Source organism: Drosophila serrata, unplaced genomic scaffold (genome assembly GCF_035046125.1).
Source record: "Drosophila serrata isolate PLE 108 unplaced genomic scaffold, ASM3504612v1 contig_184, whole genome shotgun sequence".
Classification (NCBI taxonomy): Eukaryota; Metazoa; Arthropoda; class Insecta; order Diptera; family Drosophilidae; genus Drosophila; species Drosophila serrata.
The window spans coordinates 4,533,558-4,554,048 of record NW_028257082.1 but is presented as its reverse complement, the minus strand read 5'-3'; the positions used below and the strand labels follow the sequence as shown (position 1 = coordinate 4,554,048).

General features: G+C 39.0%; 5 protein-coding genes and 4 non-coding genes across 9 annotated transcripts; 3 read left to right on the top strand and 6 right to left on the bottom strand.

Moving 5' to 3' along the window:
* Positions 1–1,642: 1,642 nt before the first annotated feature.
* Positions 1,643–3,391, bottom strand: LOC110180273 (uncharacterized). Its single transcript, XM_086828271.1, has one exon. It carries the CDS (start codon positions 3,103–3,105, stop codon positions 2,911–2,913), a length of 195 nt encoding a protein of 64 aa, XP_086684397.1. The 5' UTR covers positions 3,106–3,391; the 3' UTR covers positions 1,643–2,910.
* Positions 3,392–6,485: 3,094 nt separating this feature from the next.
* On the bottom strand, positions 6,486–6,709 carry LOC147644371 (small nucleolar RNA U3). The gene has a single exon (XR_015270801.1). It is a non-coding gene; the product is annotated as a small nucleolar RNA U3 (small nucleolar RNA).
* A 250-nt stretch (positions 6,710–6,959) lies between these two features.
* On the bottom strand, positions 6,960–7,041 carry TRNAL-AAG (transfer RNA leucine (anticodon AAG)). Its single transcript has one exon. It is a non-coding gene; the product is annotated as a tRNA-Leu (tRNA).
* A 1,329-nt stretch (positions 7,042–8,370) lies between these two features.
* On the top strand, positions 8,371–8,452 carry TRNAL-AAG (transfer RNA leucine (anticodon AAG)). The gene has a single exon. It is a non-coding gene; the product is annotated as a tRNA-Leu (tRNA).
* Positions 8,453–8,705: 253 nt separating this feature from the next.
* LOC147644370 (small nucleolar RNA U3) lies at positions 8,706–8,929 on the top strand. The gene has a single exon (XR_015270790.1). It is a non-coding gene; the product is annotated as a small nucleolar RNA U3 (small nucleolar RNA).
* A 3,926-nt stretch (positions 8,930–12,855) lies between these two features.
* Positions 12,856–14,217, top strand: LOC110182024 (uncharacterized). Its single transcript, XM_086828267.1, has 2 exons — positions 12,856–13,523; positions 13,720–14,217. The coding sequence occupies exons 1-2, from the start codon at positions 13,521–13,523 to the stop codon at positions 14,026–14,028; spliced, it is 312 nt and encodes a 103-aa protein (XP_086684393.1). The 5' UTR covers positions 12,856–13,520; the 3' UTR covers positions 14,029–14,217.
* A 1,727-nt stretch (positions 14,218–15,944) lies between these two features.
* Positions 15,945–17,104, bottom strand: LOC110179335 (palmitoyltransferase ZDHHC15). Its single transcript, XM_020946833.2, has one exon. It carries the CDS (start codon positions 16,990–16,992, stop codon positions 15,961–15,963), a length of 1,032 nt encoding a protein of 343 aa, XP_020802492.2. The 5' UTR covers positions 16,993–17,104; the 3' UTR covers positions 15,945–15,960.
* Positions 17,105–17,268: 164 nt separating this feature from the next.
* Positions 17,269–18,517, bottom strand: LOC110182035 (uncharacterized). Its single transcript, XM_086829162.1, has 2 exons — positions 18,509–18,517; positions 17,269–17,766 (listed from the first exon to the last, which is right to left on the bottom strand). Exons 1-2 carry the CDS (start codon positions 18,515–18,517, stop codon positions 17,269–17,271), a joined length of 507 nt encoding a protein of 168 aa, XP_086685288.1.
* An 871-nt stretch (positions 18,518–19,388) lies between these two features.
* LOC110182045 (uncharacterized) lies at positions 19,389–19,964 on the bottom strand (the record flags this gene model as incomplete). The annotated part of the gene is made up of 1 exon (XM_020949983.2): positions 19,389–19,964. A coding segment is annotated over one exon (576 nt), but the record flags the coding sequence as incomplete, so codon positions are not given.
* Between the last annotated feature and the right edge of the window lie 527 nt (positions 19,965–20,491).

Genomic DNA, 20,491 nt, shown 5'->3' with positions numbered 1-20,491 from the left:
GGTAAGATATTTCAAATTATATGCCTGTAAATGTATCTCGTTCTGAGTAATTAAAAATGATGAGAAACTTGTAAGATATATTTTTTCAACTGATAAGGTTTATTATGTAAGATTGGAAAAACGAGTTCTCTGAGGATTACAAAGGAAAGATATATCAAATTATATGGAGAAATGTGTAAGTGCCAAAGTCAATATATATAATATATCATTAATTTGTCAAATTTGTATGCATGTATAGAGATTTTTTCCTAGATACATAATTTCCGTAAATATTTTAAAATATAAAACCAGTTACAGTAACAGTTGTATTTCAAATATTTAGAAAAAGATTTACAGAACTTATCAAAGGAAACAAGATCCAATTGTTTAAGTCAAAATTAAATTAAATACTAGAATAATAATATAGTGAACAAATATATGCAAACACATTTTTAGGTAAAACAATATTAATGATGTTGTTAAAATATAATTTCTAAAAAATAATAAGTACATACGCATTGCTTTTCCCCAAGTGCTCCTTAAACGAATACCTTTCACATTTATTCAAAACTGTCGAGCTGTCATTGTAAATTGTTAAATCACACTACGCCCATGATTATGTGAACATAATCTACATCGCAAAATAATCCAGAGCTGAAACCAGATAATGACAACACTTACAGAACTCATTTAAATAAAATCTAAACAAATTAGTTCTGAGTCGTGTGTCAAAGAAGGCACATCAATACACTAATTGAATCTTAGATGAATCACCTTACCCCAAAAAATTGTTAAGTCTGGTAGCATATATAATTAATTATAATTAAAAATACTCTAATCCTAAAGGTTTGAAGTTAATTTCATATTGGTGCCGAAGGCCAATTTATATCTATTTTGCTTTTCAAAATTTCAAAAACTATATAAAATGTATTTCTAGAAATATATTAAAATAATTACTTAATTTTAAATGAATATTTTTTACTAACAATACGATTTTATTTTAGCTCTTTGTAGGCATTTGAAAAGAAAACAAACTCCAAAGACTGTGGTTAATTGAAGAAACAAATTAAAAGCGTAACAAATCCCTCTACAAATTTATGAATGAGCGAAAAATTTACTATAACATGCATACAATAATTCTTTAAATTGATTACTTTAATTGGTAAGAAATAATAAATACATTTATAAAAAAAATCAATAAACGCATTTCTTTTCCACAAATGTGGCGGAACGTGTACACATTTCAAATTTATTCCGAACTGTCGAGCTGTCATTTTATATTGTTAGATCATATTATTCCCAATAATTATGTGATTACATCGCAAATATTCCCAGGATGAGAGCAGATAACGCTAGCACTCACCGAACCCATTCAATAAACACAAAAATGAATAAAGAAAGCGAATTAGTTCAGAATCGAAAGTCGAAGAATACACATCTCGAAATTAACTGCTTTTAAGATGAAGAACAACCTGCTAATATTCCTAAATCTACTCTTTGTGGTGACATTACTTTTGTCATTGGAGAATCATCCAAGTATTCCCTGTCCCGTGGGATTCAAGATGTATTTAAATCGTTGTCGAAAGCCAGCGTAAAATTATTTAATGAATATTAATAAATTATATTATGTGAAATTATTTGTGTAAGAAATAAAAAGATCATGTTTTTTTATTGGTACACCTTTATTACATTGATTATTAAGACAATTTACTTGTTTTACTTGTATATTTTGGCCAAAAACTTGGCTCTATTTGATACATTTTTCTGATTTATTCATTGTTTACTTTTTATTGTCTATAATTATGTAGCTTCAGGCACGTTCCCCTTTTGACTTTTATATCACTTCAAGCCATTTTACGGCACCTGCTGCCCGCGAGTATCCATCCAGGTTGACACGATGGGCTTATATCGAAAATGCTCTGCACGAATATATCTGTGGTATTGAATACAGGTGTTGTTTTGACATTTTCCTGATGATTAACTGCCGGAGTTGTGGCCACAGGTTGACTCCTGGGAAAGGTGGCTGCCCAATGCCAGCTCAGCATTAGCAGGCCGATGATCATCAACAGTCTTGATAGCAGCTCCATGAGTATTATATTCTTTTTATATTATATATATTATATATTTTTGCACGTTTTCTGTAGACTTCTGCTCTCGGTTCTGTGAATAACGATACTAAAGTCGTGCTCAGAAATTTGATGCAGATTTAGCTCGCTTTTGAGCTTTCTGCAAAGATCAAGAGCGAAAGCTGCCTCTTGTAGCTCTCTCTCTTTGGGCCAAGTTTATTATCTTATTAACTTAATATTTACTTTATTAACAGAGCAGTGTTTGATCATGAAATCTCGGGGAAATGTTTATATTTTTCGTTAAGTATTTATCAGTAGTTAAATAAGGCATTCAGCAGGTCAAATATCAGTGGAAAATGTATAGCATTTGGAAGGGGTTTCCCCAGATATGACTACAATTCTTTTATCAATTTCAGCTAATATTAATATTGATAATATGATATAACGAAAACCCTGTGATATGGAATCATATATTTGTTTTAACTGCATGTTATTATCATAATAATATTTGAAAAATAACACTGTTATTATTCCTAAAAAGTAAAAGGAAATTTGATAAGTAATCATTAAAGTTTTTAGAGAATGGTAAAATATTTAAATCTATTTAAGAACTTGAACATAAATTATATATTTTTGTTTATTTTTTTCTTACTCTTCGAAAGCTTTATTTAATAAGATCGCGAGAGCTAAAGCTATATTATCTCTCCCTCTGTTTATTTATTTTTAAACAACTCAAATATCATTTCATTTTGTTTGTTATTTTGTACATTTCACATTTTCTATTTATTTTTTAAATTATTAACTTTATTAACACAGTCTCTTGCAGCTTGTTGGCTTTTCCCCAGAGTTTTCACTCCACATTATGTCACTTTTCCTTTAACGCTGCCCGCAGTTGTTCGTGCTTGGCATTGGCATTGACCTTTGCCTCCTTGGAAGCCGCATCCTGGTTCACAGCCTTCCAGCCCAGCCAGCCAACGGTGTGCAGCACCAGGACGGCAATACCAATCCGTACAGCTGGACCATATTTAAAGGCTGCTCCTCCGTTTTTTGGACTTTCCATGCCAAAAAAACAAACCAAATTGACAACTGGCCAACAAACAACTGATAGCACGTGAATAAATGGAAGAAAGAGAGGAAAAGCTTGGAAAAGCTTTTACCAGGGCTGCGGAATTAACGATCAAGAGTGCCAGTTCCAGTTCCAATTTAATTTATTTTCTTATATTTTAGTTAAATTTAGTTTAACTTTAATCAAGTCAAAAAGTCAGGCAAACGGCCACGCCCTTTGGCGACTGTCTGCCTCAGCCTGGAAAACTTTTTCCCAAGTACGAAAAAACAAATGCAAAAAAAAAAAATGTAACCAAAAGAAGAAAGAGTGGAGGAAAGAGTGTGAAAAATATGATTGAGATGGGAGAAGAGTAAATACTCTTAATAAATGATTTTGAAAAGCACATATTTATAATGTAGAATTTATTTAAAATGTACAAGCACGTAGAATACTTTTGAGGCTTTTCAATTAATTTTCTATTTAAATATTTGAGAATTTCACACAATACTTTTTAACAGAAATAATATCTAGAAAACCTGTTTAGTTTAATTAATTAATTACTTTGGTATTTATATATCCCTTATTAAATCTAAATACTGTTAAATAGGAAAGTACTAAATTTCTATGCAAATGAAAATACTTTCTGGCAGTGAAAACCCCGTCCACACATAGCACAAAGGCAAATGGCAGAAAATAGAGGAAAACTTCAGCATCAAATGGCACACAAAACGCTCGTATTACATAGCCAACGAGTCCTGGGCCAGAAGGATATACCGCTGCATGCTGCCTGGGAAATGGAAATGGCCTTAGGAATGGGAATTGAAATAGGAATGGGTTGGTTGCTTAGTGAGAAAACCCTGGGCCAGGTGAAAGATTGAAGCTGCAGGCGCCAGGAATTAGCATGTTATGTTTAACGCATTTTTGCACCTTCGGCATCTCTCTCTCTCTCTCTGTGGGTGTGTGTGTGTGTGCTTCCCCTTTTCCCACTTTTTATGTGGTAGAATCCTCCCTCCCTCCCCCACCAGCGACACATGTGCAAACAAGACGTTGCCTTAACCCATTGTGGCTTATGCAAGGCAACAACAATAAGAATGAAACCGAGAACAAGAGCTCAGCATTTTCCGCACATTTAATCGCATTTTGTTTTGGGGAAAATTGTTGAAAAGCTCACATGAATTTTAAACTGCGGTTGGAGAGTTTTGGGGGGAAGGATACCTCCTTTAACCTCATCCTCATCCTTTTCCTCCTGTTATCCTGCGAGCGGCTTACGTGTGAGTGCCATTGAATAATGCAGCTATAGCTTCTGCAGAGCGCATTTTCCAGGGGAAGCTAAATTAAATTGAATTTTAGCTGCGACATTTAAAAATTTCATGAGCTCACATACTACATATATATAGATATACCCAGTTTCTGCACCGAAATTTCATGAAGAGAAGAGGACACTCCTCTTGCCGGGCAGAGGCTCATTAAATAGATGCCCGGTACGTGCCTCCATTTTGGGGCACATTTCATTAAGTGCACGTAAACGGCAGGCTGTCAACTAGCTGGGGGGCGGAAGGGGGCGTGGTCCGTGGTCCCATACACTCGTACATTCACACATGGGTAATTCCCAACGTAAACACTTTGCGAAAGCATGTCGCAAAGACATCAATTACGGCATCAGCCGCATTGCCATCACCAGCGTCATCATCATCATCATCATCAAGAAGGAGAAGTGTCATTATCATCATCGATTGGCTCCTCGAAGGGACGATGATGATGATGATGATGTCAATTCCGGCCCCTAAAGGTGGCACCGCCTCAAATGCTGTGCTTGCTTTTCCTTTTCCCCAGGCTCCTTTGGAGTCCTTTGCCTCCTTTTAACCGCATTTCCAAATGTGTTTTTACGTAAGCACTCAAAACATACGAGAATTGTAAGCAAAAACTTGAAAAAAAGGTGTACAGTGTGGGTCATAATTGTTAGTTTTTATTTTACAAAACTATATTCATTTGAAATATGTTAAAAATTTCTAAAAAAAAGAGCTTGGTAAACATTTGTTAAGTCAAATTTACAAGAAAAATATGTAAAAACGGTTCAAGGAACAGTGGGTTTTTATAATACAAAAATATTAATAATATTACCGAGTCCCAAATCAATATCAAATTGCCGATTTATATTAATACTTGACCAATTCCAACTTCTAGAGCTTTTTATTTAATATCTATAAAGTATTATATTATATTCTATTTTATATTATATTATATTTTTATTATATTCTATATTATAGAATACAAACAAAAACCCCTCTCTATGTTTATTATCCGCACTGTCCCCAAAAATGGTAGTTCGTATTTGCTTTGCATTGCTTAAATAAATTTTCAGTACGTGTTGTGATGTGTTTTGGCAACAGAAATGGCAAAAAAGAGAAAAAATCAACGAGACCCCTGCTGAGTGGGGGCCAAATGGGACTCGGTTGACAAAAACTAGGCAACACTTAATTGTTGTTGCGTGCAGCAGGATACATGCTCCTCAAATATTTATGCCTTACGGTGACATTACGTATACGCAGGTATTCGCTGGGAAAGCAACCGAAAACACGAACATGGAAAAGTTCACCAAGGACATACACACAGAGCACTTGAAGCACTCGCCGAGTAGTCATCAGCATCATCCACTAATTGAGATCGTTGCAACTCTGAATTAAGCCAAAAATCACGCCCCCGCTTAAGGACCATTCATATGCAGCGTTAAGTAATTAGAGGCTCCACCGCCTCACCCCGGGCCATTAGCGAAAATTTTATTACAAATTTGCAGTTCTTTTTTCGACCACTCCAACTGTCAAGTCTTGAGCACGGAGCACACTTGAGGGAACAAAAAAAGCGGAAATCTGCTTCCCACTAAAATGTTTTATAATGCACAGTGGGGCGGCGCTGAGTCCTTCCTTACTTCCACTGTGTCACCTTTAACGGACTGTCAACGTGCAACAAAAACACTTGAAACTGGCAACTGGCAACAAGCGGAGCGGCAAAAGGGTCGCTTCTGAAGTGCTGTTTTAATTGCTTTACAAAGCAACAACAGCAACAGTAGCAACGTTTAGAGCAGACGAGCGGGAAGCAATAATATCTTCGTCAAGGGACTGCGTTTAATTATACTGTAGCTGCAATGTTTATGAGTCTTAAAATTTAACTACAGTAAAATAGACAAATTGGGGAAGAGCCTATAACTAACAAGAGCTGCAAGAAGTGGTGAGATTTTATATAAATTAATTACAAATCAAGCAGAGTTGAAATGCGTCATCAAAACTTATATTAACAACTAATTGTTCTCTCAAGTAATCTAAAGAACGAGAAATGTTCCCAAGTACCTCATCTTAAGTTAAGTTTATTATTTCATATTTATTTTGAAAAATGGTTGCACCACTCAGAATTCGCCCTATTCGTTACGAAACCGAGCGATCATCGAAGCCCTGCGCCCCGAAGGATACGGACGCCGAAGCGCCGCACCACAAAGGGCACTGGGCAAATCCTCACGCTGCCGAATAAGACGATTCAACTCATCAACGCGGGTGCACTTGGCTTTCAGCTAGTGTGAAAGTATGTGAAGACTGACTACAGAAATGATCCTGTGAAGTATAGTCTTAAAGATTGAGTGCCCGACCTGTGGCTCTTGGTGCGGCGCGGGTCAGAACTTGTTGTGAATTATAAACGCACGCACTGGGTAAAACGAACAGCACGCGGGTAGATAAGAAAACGTTCTATGAGAATGTTGTTGTTGCCAGCCTTTGGGGGTGGGAATATCTTCTAATATTTGTTGCTTGAATTTCTAGCTTGACAACTATTAGAAACGATCGAAAATAGAAAAATAATATTGAAAAAAAAGTATTCTAACTTGGCAGCGGTGGGATTCGAACCCACGCCTCCGAGGAGACTGGTGCCTTAAACCAGCGCCTTAGACCGCTCGGCCACGCTACCATTTGGTTATTTCGTGCCAAATACTCATGTAGAGCTTCAGCTACGGCCCGCATGGTGTTTTGACATTCTAAGCAAAACCAAAACACAGGGGCACATGAGTATCTGCGCGCTGCTCAACTATTTTTATAGCCGCAACACCTTGTCTTTATTTTTGCGCCCACACTGCGGCGCATATAAATGCTCTCATTTGGGAAAAGGAAAATGTCAATCAAACGAAATCAATTTCAGCCACAAGCCTTCCGCCTGTTCCTCTTCTGCATTAAAATGTTTATTATTTGTATTTTGCAAAACTGTCAGCAGTTTTCCAGGCGGCGGCGTCAGCTTAGAAATGCGTTTAAAATTCAAATGAAAATGCGAATTTATGCGTGACAGGCGGTGGTCGTGGTCGTCTTTGCTCACACATGCAACCGCAGCAACAATTTCCCATTGTTGCAGGCCATAAACTGAAGCCGGTGGAGCTGGAAACGGTCTCAAACTGGAGCAGGAGCAGGAATAGCAACAGGAGCTGGAGTTGGGTAGAAGACTCCGCAATGAAATTAGAAAATTGCAATAAAAATCTTTGCACGGGACGACAAGCAAAACAAAAACAAAGTCTGCGGTTGCCATAAGGGTGCTATACAAGGCCGCAGTCGTGGGGCGGCAAAGGAGCAACGGAGCAACGCAGCATTTGTGGTTTCATTAAAATGCCACCGAAAAAAGGGAGCAAAAAGTCAGACGCCGCGTCAGCAGGGAAGATACTTGCCACACACACGTGAATTTATACAAATTTAAGGGCAACCGGCATGGGAATAATTGTGAAATTGTTCAATTCCCACGCCAGAGAGACGGAAAACACAAAAAATCACGTACAACCAGAGCGCACAGAGGCGAGCTACCACTACCTGGTCGTGGCCAGGTGCAAACGCTAATGGAGTTAATTGTGGGCATTATCAAGAATGTCGGCAGCACGCTGGCTATGTCCGATTCAAATTAAATTTCAAACAATTGACAAATTGAAATGCCAGGAACGGAAACTGAACAATAGCCGCATTCCAAACGCTCCAGAAGAGGTTTAGATAGATGTCCACTTAATATGCCCGCCAGCAGGAGCTGTAAATGAAATGAATGACTCGACGAAATAGTTTTGGCCAGACCGCAGAGCTGGGGAATTACTGGCAGCAACAAGGAGCAGCCACAATGGAAATAACTAGAAACAAAGACAGCCTGAAATGCCAGACTTCCTAGCAAATAGGAGTAGAAATTTCAAAGTACAAATTTTCATGACACTTCTAGCAGCACAGAGAGACCGCTCGGGCTTGTATATGCGATTTCGACCGCCCGCCGCCATGTGGTAGCGTGGCCGAGCGGTCTAAGGCGCTGGTTTAAGGCACCAGTCTCCTCGGAGGCGTGGGTTCGAATCCCACCGCTGCCAAGTTGAAATACTTTTTTTTCAATATTATTTTTCTATTTTCGATCTTGTCTAATAGTTGTCAAGCTAGAAATTCAAGCAACAACAAATATTAGAAGATATTCCCACCCCCAAAGGCTGGCAACAACAACACTCTCATAGAACGTTTTCTTATCTACCCGCGTGCTGTTCGTTTTACCCAGTGCGTGCGTTTATAATTCACAACAAGTTCTGACTCGCTCCGCACCAAGGGCCACAGGTCGGGCACTCAATCTTTAAGACTATACTTCACAGGATCATTTCTGTAGTCAGTCTTCACATACTTTCACACTAGCTGAAAGCCAAGTGCACCCGCGTTGATGAGTTGAATCGTCTTATTCGGCAGCGTGAGGATTTGCCCAGTGCCCTTTGTGGTGCGGCGCTTCGGCGTCCGTATCCTTCGGGGCGCAGGGCTTCGATGATCGCTCGGTTTCGTAACGAATAGGGCGAATTCTGAGTGGTGCAACACTTTTTCAAAATAAATATGAAAACTTATCATTTAGAAGCATGATTGTTCTCTTGATAGGTTGAGCGAACAATATTTTGTTAGTGAGTTCGGATGAGGTTTCTATTTATTTACATTAAATCTCTGATTTTTATCTGACAAATTAGTTCCTCAGCAGGGAGGCTAATGTGGTCGTCCTCTAATCCCCCTTGGAGCAGAGTCCTTTTTCTGGAGTTGCCTCATTCCGATTGTGCATTGTGGGAAGTGCATTAAAAGTTTGGCTGCTGCCAGGAGAAATGCGTTCTGCGTTCGGGGAGGCAACTCCGCTAACAACGTATTATTGGCAATATTTTATAAGCTTCCCAGGACCACCCTGTACTCCCCTGGAGTACCTATTGCCCCCCTGTAGTCCTTTGAAAAATTGGCATGTCGTTGTAACTTTTGCCCGACTATGAGTAAAAAAAATATATATAAAATCTCTTGGCACATAAGTTTTGTGCACGTTAAGTACTTTTTCATAACCATCGCCGTTCTCGTCCTCGTCGTCGTTGCTGTTGTCTGGCTTTCTGCAACAGGACGGGAGGCGGTATTTTCCTATGCCTCGGGGGTATAATATGCATATGGAACGACAGAGGGGCAACAAATAATAGAGAATGGCAATAAAAAGTACGATACACATTGAGGGGAAAAGCAACAGCAAAAAGGGAAACTTTAAATAGTTGCAGCTACTTGTTCGAGAGTTTGGCAAATGCGAGTCGAGGAGGTCGAGAAAGAGGAGGGCGAAGCACTGCCAATGTTAAATTACTTTTGGCGTAATTTTTTTTGTAGGGTTTTTGGTTATTTTGTATTCCGTTTTGTGTAAAAGTTTCTGGCACTAAATTAAGCGATTACAAATGGCTATTCTTGATACTAGAAATTATAAATTGATATCAAGAAAAGTTAGTCCTGACTAACTGAAAAAGGAAAATAGAAAGAAAAAAGGAAGAATAATATAAAAAAATGACAAATATCAAAGAAAAGGGAAAAATATATTCTTAGCCTGCCTGGGAATTGAACCTGCTACCTCCATGTTTCCTTGTCGCAGGTCTAAGCAATTAGTTGTGACTGTAAAAGTATGCAACGATTTTTGGCCCAAGAACTTTACATTTCGACAACTTTAGCAATAAGTTTATTTATTTATTTTTTTTCGACTAAAAGTTGCATAAATCCCACTGGATTTTTTCTTCACTTTTGTTGTGAACTTTGACCCGGCACTCGTCAAGCAATTTGCTTGCTCTGCACGTAGCGTCATTTTTGACATTTAATTATGGGAACGCTGCCAAACGGAGGAGTAAGATGTAAACTCGATTTCATGGCCCCGAAAACTTACAAAAGGTGATTCCATTCCATATTTCGTTTCTTGTCGCTTCTCCACTGGCACTGCGTGCTACGTGTGCATCTTGTACCTGTCTATTGTAGTTTCATATGCAAGCCACATGACCTGGACCTAACTACTACACTGAGAGAAGCAGAATAACTATTTGAGATAACGTTTTTTTTTCATTGGGAGTATATATTGCATACAAATTTTATGAAATCACATTTTTTAAAGTCACACAAATTCAGGCAAAAAAACATATTTATACCCTTGCTGGGTATTATAATTATAGTCAGAAGCTTCAAATCCAGTGAAGGAGTCATTTCCGACCCTATAAATCATATATATTCTTGATCATCATCAACAGCCGAGTCGATCAAGCATGATTCTGGCAGAAAGTAAATTTCACCAATTTTTTCAAAATTTTATAAGGGGTTACATCGTTAAAATTTAAAAAAATTGGCAAAAATTTTAATTTCTTAAAATTTTAATTTGGGTACGCAGATTTATTAACCTAATAAAAACTAGCATAAAAATGCTTTCCGATTTAAAATGAATGATTTTTTGACTTAATTATGGGTTTTTTAAACTTTGATTTTTCGAAACAAATATTCATATAAAAATAAAGTTAATATTAATTCAAAGAATCGGATTATTTTAGGCTCAATAATGATCTATTGGCGAATAAAACATAAAAATCAATTGGAAACTTCAGGGTATAAAAACTTTGGCTTTCCGAAGTTAGTTTCCTTTCTTGTTTACTTATAAATTTCTTACTTTATAATTTAATCATTCTTGTGGGGACATTTTTAGCCTACACTTTACATACAATTTCCCACACTAAAACTAATGAATTTTTAAGGAAGTTTAATTTATAATTATAATAGCTGACATATATTTCCTATGTTTTGTAATTTTATGCTTGTACTTATCTTCTTTTAAGCGGAAATTTACCTAAACCTTTGGTTAAAAAAAAATATTGCCCAAAATCTATATAAATTATATTATAAAAATGTATTTTCATAAAGGTTCAATAAATTAATTATTATTATTTAAATTAGTGCCTAAGAAAATTTATCTAAAATCAATTTAAAACTTTATTTGCAAATAAAGCTAATTTGTTTTTCCTAAATTCTTCAACATTATTAAAAAATAAATATGTTTTCTCTGCTTTCTATATTTGTTTATTATTTTTGCTCAGTGTCCTTTTTCTTCCTTTCATTGAGGACGTGCGTTGTCAAAACTGCCGCTTCATTTTTTCCCCATAAAAATGGGAACTTTCTTTCTCTATTCTTATTATTTTTTTTCGGGGGTCAGTTACCCCTCCCTATGCCCCCTCTGAGTGTGTAGCAGCTGGACAACTTTCTGTGTGTCCTGGCGATTTATGAAAAAAAGAAATACATAAAAAAAAACAGGCTGGAGTAGAACGTGGCACGTGATGTGAAATGGCAAAGGATTTGCCGGTTGCCAAAGGGGGAGTGCACTGGACAATGGCGTCTAAATTAATTATCAAGGATAACAGCGTGAAAGGTTCAGCGACGCTGCATTGTCTCCTGGCTCCTAATTCAATTACGACAGCTGCCCGGCCAGAAGGGGGAGCGAGGAGGGGGCAAATTAAAAAAGGCTTAGGCCAGAGTTAATACGGACTTAAGCGGGGTAATTAAGAGCCAAAGCTGCAATTGCATTCGGGAAATGTCTTAACTCACAGTGAATGGTTGTGTGGTGTGGCAGCATTCCATCCCCCATTTTTAAGCAGGTCCTGGGGCTGATTTTCCCTCTTTCCCGCGACTGCCATAAAATCACGAACTGCAAATCTCTCGAGAATAATTTGAAACATAGAACACAGCCAGGAGCCAGGGAAAATGGAGCTCTTACTGGAGAAGAAGAGCCAAAAGACGATGCCTCTGAATCCCTTCCACATTAAAATATGATGAGCTCGCGAAGGCAACGTTACAAATGAAAACGAAGTTAATAATAAAAAAAAAGGCTGTAAAGGTGTGGAAGGTGCTGGCGGTGGATGGTTGGTTCAGGTGTCTGGGCCAGGACCTGGGCCTGGGCGGGTTGTCCAAAAAATAATCAACATAAAAAAGAAAATTATTTGCAATATTATCAAGGGCCACAACAACAGTGGAAGACGAAACGAAGAAATGAAAATGTTGAGCTGCAAAATAAAACCAAAATGAAATGAAAATATGCCACGGGTATGAGGCAGGGAAATCGCAATGGAAATGCAGGAAATCAGACAGTGGTTGAATAGCATTGAAAATATATCGGAAATAGTTTGATAGATATCTTGTGGAGGTTTTTAAACAAATTAGATTAATTAAGGAGCTTTAAAATGCATTATAAATAACTTTGATTTATATTAAAATATTTATAAAATAGTTATTACTTAAATAACTAATATTTTCCTATACTGAAACACATATTGTTTGTCCAAAAGACAAGTTCTGAAAATTGCCTATTTCTCTTTTCCTCCTTAAAAAACTCTCATCAGCTAAACTTTTCCACTTAATTTAAAAATATTTGAAGTTCCCAAAACGACACCTCTCCCACTGTGCCAACCGATTCCTTTCTGGCCAAAAACAGAACCATTTGGCCTCCACTTAAACTTGGCAACTGCAGTTTCCCCATCGGTTTTTCGTAATTGGGATTTAGGTTCAGCAATAAACACTCTGCCCGGCGAGTAATAACAAACAAAAGCGAGTGAAACCAACACAGAGATGCAAATTAAATTTGGTTTTAATCAAGCAAAGACTGAGGCTCAAGCACCGTGTGTTTTCCATGCGGGGGCCGCAGAAGGACAAGGTCGAGTTCAACAAGCAAATCAATTAAAGGGCTGCTCTTTGAGCCCCCCAAAAAACAAAAAACAAAAGCCAAAAGTCAAGATTTAAGACTCGTCCATATGTGATTTGGTTTGGTTATGATGGTCATCAGTTGGCCACTTTAAGATGCATTAGGCGGACAAAAGCCAACACAAAACGTGATCAAACTTTTCCATCAATTTATGGCTTGTGCATCTGAAAAATCCGGTTCGAATCTGCTAGATCCATCGATCACGGTTTGAGTGAGCGATTGAAGATCAGCCGCAGATCAAGTTCAAAGTCATCTGGGGGCTAATGTTGCTTCCGTTGCCATTGGCTTTCGGCATTGTGGCCAAAAAGAGTCTTGGCCATATATAAAAGCCATCGAAGATCTTGGCATCAGTAGCACACATCTTTCGTTGAGCGCAGTCTAAACACTTGAAAATCATGGTGAGTGAATATTAAACTTCTATTATCAGGAGTTATAGCTAAATAAGTGAAAAATGTAACAGTTTTTAATAGTAAATAAAAGGGATAACTCAATACGATTTGATACTACTTAAAATACATATATAAAACAGTTTAGATATCTGTAAATTACATTCTAATAACTTTATTATTAATCTTTAATTATATATTTCACCAGAAATTCCTTATCATTGCTGTTGCCTTTTTGGCCTGCGCCTTTGCCGATGTCTCGGAGCTTTCTGGCTATGATTACCAGCAGCCAGCCCCTGCTCCCGCTCCCGTGGAGACCTACATTCCACCTGCACCACCCGCACCTGCCCCAGCTCCTGTGGAGACTTACATTCCCCCAGCACCCCCGGCACCCGAGTACATTCCACCCGCACCCGTTCAGGCCGAGGAGCCTGTCCTGGAGGAGATCGAGCAGCCTGCTCAGGATGGTTATCGCTACAAGACTGTGCGTCGTCGTGTCTTCCGTCACCGCAACTAAGTTGAAAGTTGATTGTTATTGTTAATTTGTTAACTCGAGTGGAATTTTGTAAATAACATCACAGAAAAATGCACTTGAAGAGTAAAAAACTAAAGAGAAATTGTAACTGAAAATGTGTTTAATGTCTTGCATTTACTTTTGCCTATGTCAAAGTTTAGAGAACAGGAAAATACACTAAACTTAAACTTATCTGACTTAAGTCTCATTATATGGTTTCAGGAAGAACAAACCACAATTTTCAAATTTAATCCTTCTTATCAACAGGTTCACATCAGCCACTTTCGAAATTTCCAATGTCAAAATCGCCATTCAAATGACTTTTCCTATAGACAAAGTCCCATCCTGCCTTCTAAACCCTCTTCAACTGCCACCAATAACCCAATCGACAAATGGCCTAAACAAACCGCTCAAGGCCAAACACATGTTCTCTGGTGGAGCAGTGAAGGCATTCCAATAGATTTTTCTCCCCTTTTTTTAGAAAGTCTGGCCAAAAAAGGTCAAGCCAACGACTAGACCAATTTGACTTAACCAAAAATTGCTGAAACATTCAATGAGCAGGGACAAACCCCATCGAAACCCAAACAAATCCTCGATTACAAAATCAAACAGAGAGCAAGGAAAAAAAAAAAACAAAAGGATGGCGAAATGGAAAAAATGTTTGTCCATAATGCAAAATGGGAAAATATGCGAATTCAATAAGCTACGACAAGGGGGAAGGGGCAAGGACTTTCACATGGACATGTGCCAGAGGGTGGCACAGCAGATCCTTCTGCCACCCTTCTCCGCCTGTGGTCCTTTTGGCCAATTGCTGTTGACTTTTGCGCTCTAAGGCGAATTTCCGTTCACATATTTTGCACTTACTTTATGCTGATGACATGCAAGTGGCAAAAAATTATTATTTGCTCTTGTGCATTTGGCGGCCAACTACCGGGGAACACGTCTCCAGGACCCAGGACCCAGGACCCAGGACCTAGGACCCAAGAACCCGGCCAAAGGCGAATAATGAGCAGCAAACAAGCTGTGGAAATCAGCCAGGGGGCTAGGGTCCTTACACTAAAGAAAATTAGAATACAGGATCCAGGAAAAATTCTGAATCCTTAGCTGGTTTTGAACGATTTCTACACAAGACTTGAAGACACCTTTTCCTTTATAAACTACATATATCTTTGTTTATTTAAAATCGATATATTTTTCTTAGTGCCGGGGACTCGGGAAGAGAACAAGTAGCAGACAGCATTTTCCATTTCCATTTCCAGCTCCTTCTTCTTCTTCTTTGTCGTGACATACGGAAAATTCCCCACGGAGTCTATCAACAGTTGATAAAGCAAAATGTGCGTACGGCAGCAAAAGGAGGTTGAGAAGGACTCTCGGATGGCATTCTTTTCCTTTTTGGTATGTACATAAGTTTATTATTTTGAAGGTAATTGGATTTGTGTTGCAGCAAAAGTCGACAAGTCGCCGCAGCATAATAAGAAAATATATATCTATATATAAAATGCTACCCAAGAAGGACAATGAACCTACTGGGCCAATCTCAACATATGCTCAATGCCCCGAGGCAGTGCCTCTGGCCAGGCAGGGAGTCCAGCATCGCCATCGCACATTGGCCATTGTTTGCACTCGTAATTGTTTTCCTAATGGATAAAGTCTATAAATTTCTGTGCTCGACGCGAGCGAAATATGTCACGAATGTTAAGCGTTTTATAAACGACTTTTGCAGTATGGTTCAGGATAAAAAAATCGAGTGGATAGTGGTGGAGAGGCTATAGCCAAGGCAGCTGGAATGTGGAGGATTTATGGAGGATGCTGGACTGAAAGGACTGCAATGGAGTTCAAAGACGATGCTGCCAATGAATCGTAAATTAAGATGTTGATGGTCTTGCCACTCCACGAGTTGTTCCGGGAAACCCAAAGACTTTTTGCTAATAACATTTATTCACTTGCATAGTCTATATCATTTACAGTACAAATACCAAACAATCTTGCCATATTAGCCTTGACAACCTGAGCTCTAGTGGGACCATCGAGACTCCTTCCAGCCTGAACTCTTCCCGTCTTCAGTCTCTCAATGGCCAGTGGATATGTCAAGCCATCGCCGCGTGAACTTTGAATGGGAATCAACCAAAGGTACCATTTATTCCCCAAAACCTCTTGGAAATTCTTAAAGCATCCCAAATTATAGCCATTATTGTTCTTGCCGGAAGTGAAAAAGTACGGAGAATGCACTGATTCCATGGTAGTGCGATTTTTGGCCATATGACTTAAGCTAATGCCGAACATGATCAAGGTGAATAGGTTGACAATGAAGCAGGACACATGCTGACCCAAGGCCCACAGATGATCCTGATGTAGGTTTTCCAATTGAAATTGGGAAATTAAATAGAAATCATAGATCAGGACGGCAAAGAGATACAAGCAATAGAGTTCGGCATAGAACAGGAAGAGCATAAAGTACTTGAAGTTATGAAAATGTACGCAGTTCTTCACCCAAGGACAATGGTGATCCATTTTCCGAACGCACATCTGACAAGTGCGACAATGATGAACCCTATCCGGCTTAATGATCCAACAGTAGCGGCAATATCGCACCGTTCCCTCCTTGGTGGACTGATTAATGGGCAAATTCCTGGCGGCATTAAGCAATATCCTTGCTTCAGCCTCGGAACTATTGGGTCGACTAAGTCTATCCACATCCTCGACTGATATCTGCCAGTTGTCGGGTATTGCGATTGGTGATGTACAAATGCATTTCCACCAAGTCCACAGGAACATGAACAGCAACAAATGATAGCCCAACAGGAGGAGAATCATCCAGATTAATTTGTCCACTTTACGAATGCAAACCTGAAAGACGAAGATGTGATAGGACCAGCCCAAAAGGATCAAAATCATGACTATTGGAAGCCATCGTAATAGGGAGAAGTGCCCTGGTCTCCGCTCCTGATTTTCTCTAAGCAGACACATCCTGGCTAGGGATGAGTCTTCCCCCCCTTGAAGCGGGGAAGTGTTTGTAATTTCATGTTTATTTTTCTTTTGTATATTTTCTAGACTAATTTAACCAGCCTACTTTTTGAATGTATTCAATATTATTAATTAGTTTTGCTTTTCTTTATTTATTCACTCTTCATCTCCATTAATACGAACTTCAATCTTCAAACATAAAACATTAACAGATTCCGCAGCAAAGTGACCTTTGCTGTGGCCTATCACATTAGTCAACAGACACATTCCCGTAACATCTTAGTTGCGGTGACGGAAGACGCGACGACGCACGGTCTTGTAGCGATAACCATCCTGGGCAGGCTGCTCGATCTCCTCCAGGACAGGCTCCTCGGCCTGAACGGGTGCGGGTGGGATGTAAGCAGGAGCAGGAGCTGCCGGGGGAGGAATATAGGTCTCAACGGGGGCAGCTGGTGCAGGTGCAGGTGGGATATAGGTGTTCTTGGGTGCCGGTGGTGGTGGTGGTGGTGGGGGAGGGATGTAAGCCTTGGCAGGAGCCGCTAGTGGTGGAATGTAAGTGTTCTTGGGTGCCGGTGGAGGTGGAATATAGGTGTTCTTGGGTGCCGGAGGAGGTGGAATATAAGTGTTCTTGGGTGCCGGCGGCGGTGGTGGTGGTGGGGGTGGAATATAGGTATTCTTAGGAGCCACAGGCTGGGGATAATCATAGCCACCGGAACCCAGTTCGGAGACATCAGCATAGGCGCAGGCCAAGAAGGCGGCGGCGATGATTAGGAATTTCTATGAGAAAGACAAATATTATTTCAATAAAGACAGTTTCTCTAGGTTTTCTTTAAAATTCTTTAGTAGAGTAATATATATTAGTTTTGATTTCCAAAAAGTAATGCCTTATCTTTGTCAATAACCTATAGAAATAGTAATAATTTCATGACTTGGACTTCTTCTTTACGAAAATCCTTCTTCTTTCTTCTTTTAATGTATTATGTTTTTATTTTAGGATCCTTAATAATGTTATATATCCTTGTACCCACCATCTTGTATGGATTGTCTGCTGTTGCTGCTTGGATCACAAGTTGATTTGTGCTGCCGAACTCGTTGTATGCCTGCGGTTTTTATAGCTCATTGTTTTTCGTTGCTGCTGCTGCTGCTTCGGGTCAAACGCAGCTAAAATTAATTGCATGATGAACCCATGATACATGGGGGTCTTAACCTCCTCAATCCAAAAAAATAAAATCGGAAGACAACACACACGATACACCATATACCGAGCCTCCAATGCCAAGGCAGTTTGACGGGTTTTCTAGTTTTATTTTTTCATACATTTATTTTTTTTGAATGGTTTGGTTTCCATATTCTGCATTATCTTTGCTTTGACTTGAGCTGACTTTTTGTTTCAGTCTTCAAAAGATATATACATATATATATATATTTTTTAATTAGATCAAACAAACCTTTTGTTGGTTGAATAATGGTTTTATTTTGTTTTCATTTCATGTTTTTTTGATGAATGTTCGTGGGTCACACGCTCCATTGGCTTGCGTTTTGTCTTTTCTTAAATTATTTTATTTGAATTTATATTTCGTTTTAAGTCTGTCTTGTGTGAGGTTTTATTTTTTTGGCAAATTATTAGCAGACCGCCGGGCCTATGGCTTCGTTTCAAGTTTATGCCAAAATTAATTTCAATTTGCTTAGATTATGCTGATCTTGACAATGTCTGCCGGTGGTGTCTCATGTTATTAGCGGGTTTTTTGTTGTTGTCAGAGCTTAATTAATTACCTGAGTCCGAGACCTGGCGGCTTTGCACACACAACACCTGGCTTATAAAACAGTTTATTTGTGTTTTTAGCATATGGTTGAGACAAGGAGAATGTTGGTTAAAGTTCTGAGAAGGAAATATAATAAAGGTTGTGTTTAAATGGTTTGAATTTTGGTTAATTTAACACAAGGGTTTGTTTTCTTTAAGCCTTTTAATTCTATATATAGGAAATCTTGTAATAAAACATTGTTAATTCAAGGAACTTATATTTTTCAACCTCATTATATATAGAAACGTTATAAAACCTTATTAAATGGTTTGTGTTCAAAATTAGACTATGAAAAGTAGTTTTTTCTGGTTTATCCTAAATAAGGTAGTTTTGATTTATTAATAGTAAATTTAAGTATGTAAATTTATACTACAAAAATCCCATTTTAAATCACATTTGTTTGCCCAAATTTCTAGCTCAAAGAAGGTAATCCCAAATGAAACCCTTAAGACTTTAAAAATAATGTTAGCATTAAATATCTTTCCCCTCATAAATAAACACAAATTTTTTAAGTATTAAAATCTCTTTTCCTTATATTTTTGAAACTTTTCGCTCACTCACAATCCCATCTATAGGGATCCTTGAAGAAGTTGCTCTCTAATAACGGCGACGGATCACACGGCGACGCACAGTCTTGTAACGGTAGCCATCGGCGGCCACGGGCTCAATCTCCTCCAGAACGGGCTGGGGAGCCAGGACGGGAACGGGGGCTGGAGCAGGGGCGACCTTGACGGGGGCAGGAGCTGGGATGTGCACGGGTGCGGGAGGAATGTAGGTGTTGACGGGAGCAGGAGCAGGAGCAGGGGCCACCTTCACGGGAGCTGGGATGGCAACTGGAGCTGGGGCCGGAGCGGGAACCTCAACGTGGACGGGTGCGGGAGGAATATAAGTGTTCACTGGGGCAGGAGCGGGAGCCACCTTGACGGGAGCTGGGATGGCAACTGGAGCCGGTGCTGGGGCTGGCAGAGGAACCTCAATCTGGATGGGAGCTGGTGCCGGTGCTGGGGGAATATAGGTGTTCACAGGGGCGGGAGCCGGGGCCACCTTGACGGGCAGGGGAGCTGGAGCCGGAGCTGGGACGCTCACGGGAGCGTAGTTGTAACCGGACAGGTGGGAGACATCGGCATGGGCAACGGCCAGCAGGGCAACGGCGACAACCAGGAATTTCTGCAAAAAAAAGAATGTAAGGAAATGTTGGTTTTAATCAAAAAAAAAAAAACCCTTTCAAGAAGAGGTTTCTTCTATACTAACCATTTTGTATGTGTTACTTGGAACGTTGGCGTTTCTAGTATGTCTGGGACAGATCACTCGGTGGGTATTTATACCAAAACCTGGGCGCGGTGCAGAGGCGAAAGATAAACATTAGACCGAGTGAAGAAGTGCGGATATCAGGGTCTCTTAATATGCCAGAAACCAGAATTTTACGAGCCCCGCCAATGGTCAACTGTGGTGCCCTACACAGTTTAGTAGGGGATTTGCGGTATTAGAGGAACGTATTTTCAGAAATTATGGTTAAGTTTTTATAGTATTCTTCTGAAAATTTGTTTAAAAATCCATTATAATAGATATATGATGTTATTGAAACTTTAAAAATCCATTATAATAGTTAAATGATTTTACTGAAACCCTTAACCCTTAGTTTTTGAAGGTTTTTTAACTGCAGGTTAAGTTTAAAGGTTACATTTTTCTAACTATTACTT

Bases quoted from the DNA above. Each gene is read 5' to 3' on its own strand.
- LOC110180273 (XM_086828271.1), bottom strand. From the start codon at position 3,105: ATGGAAAGTCCAAAAAACGGAGGAGCAGCCTTTAAATATGGTCCAGCT.
- LOC110179335 (XM_020946833.2), bottom strand. From the start codon at position 16,992: ATGTGTCTGCTTAGAGAAAATCAGGAGCGGAGACCAGGGCACTTCTCC.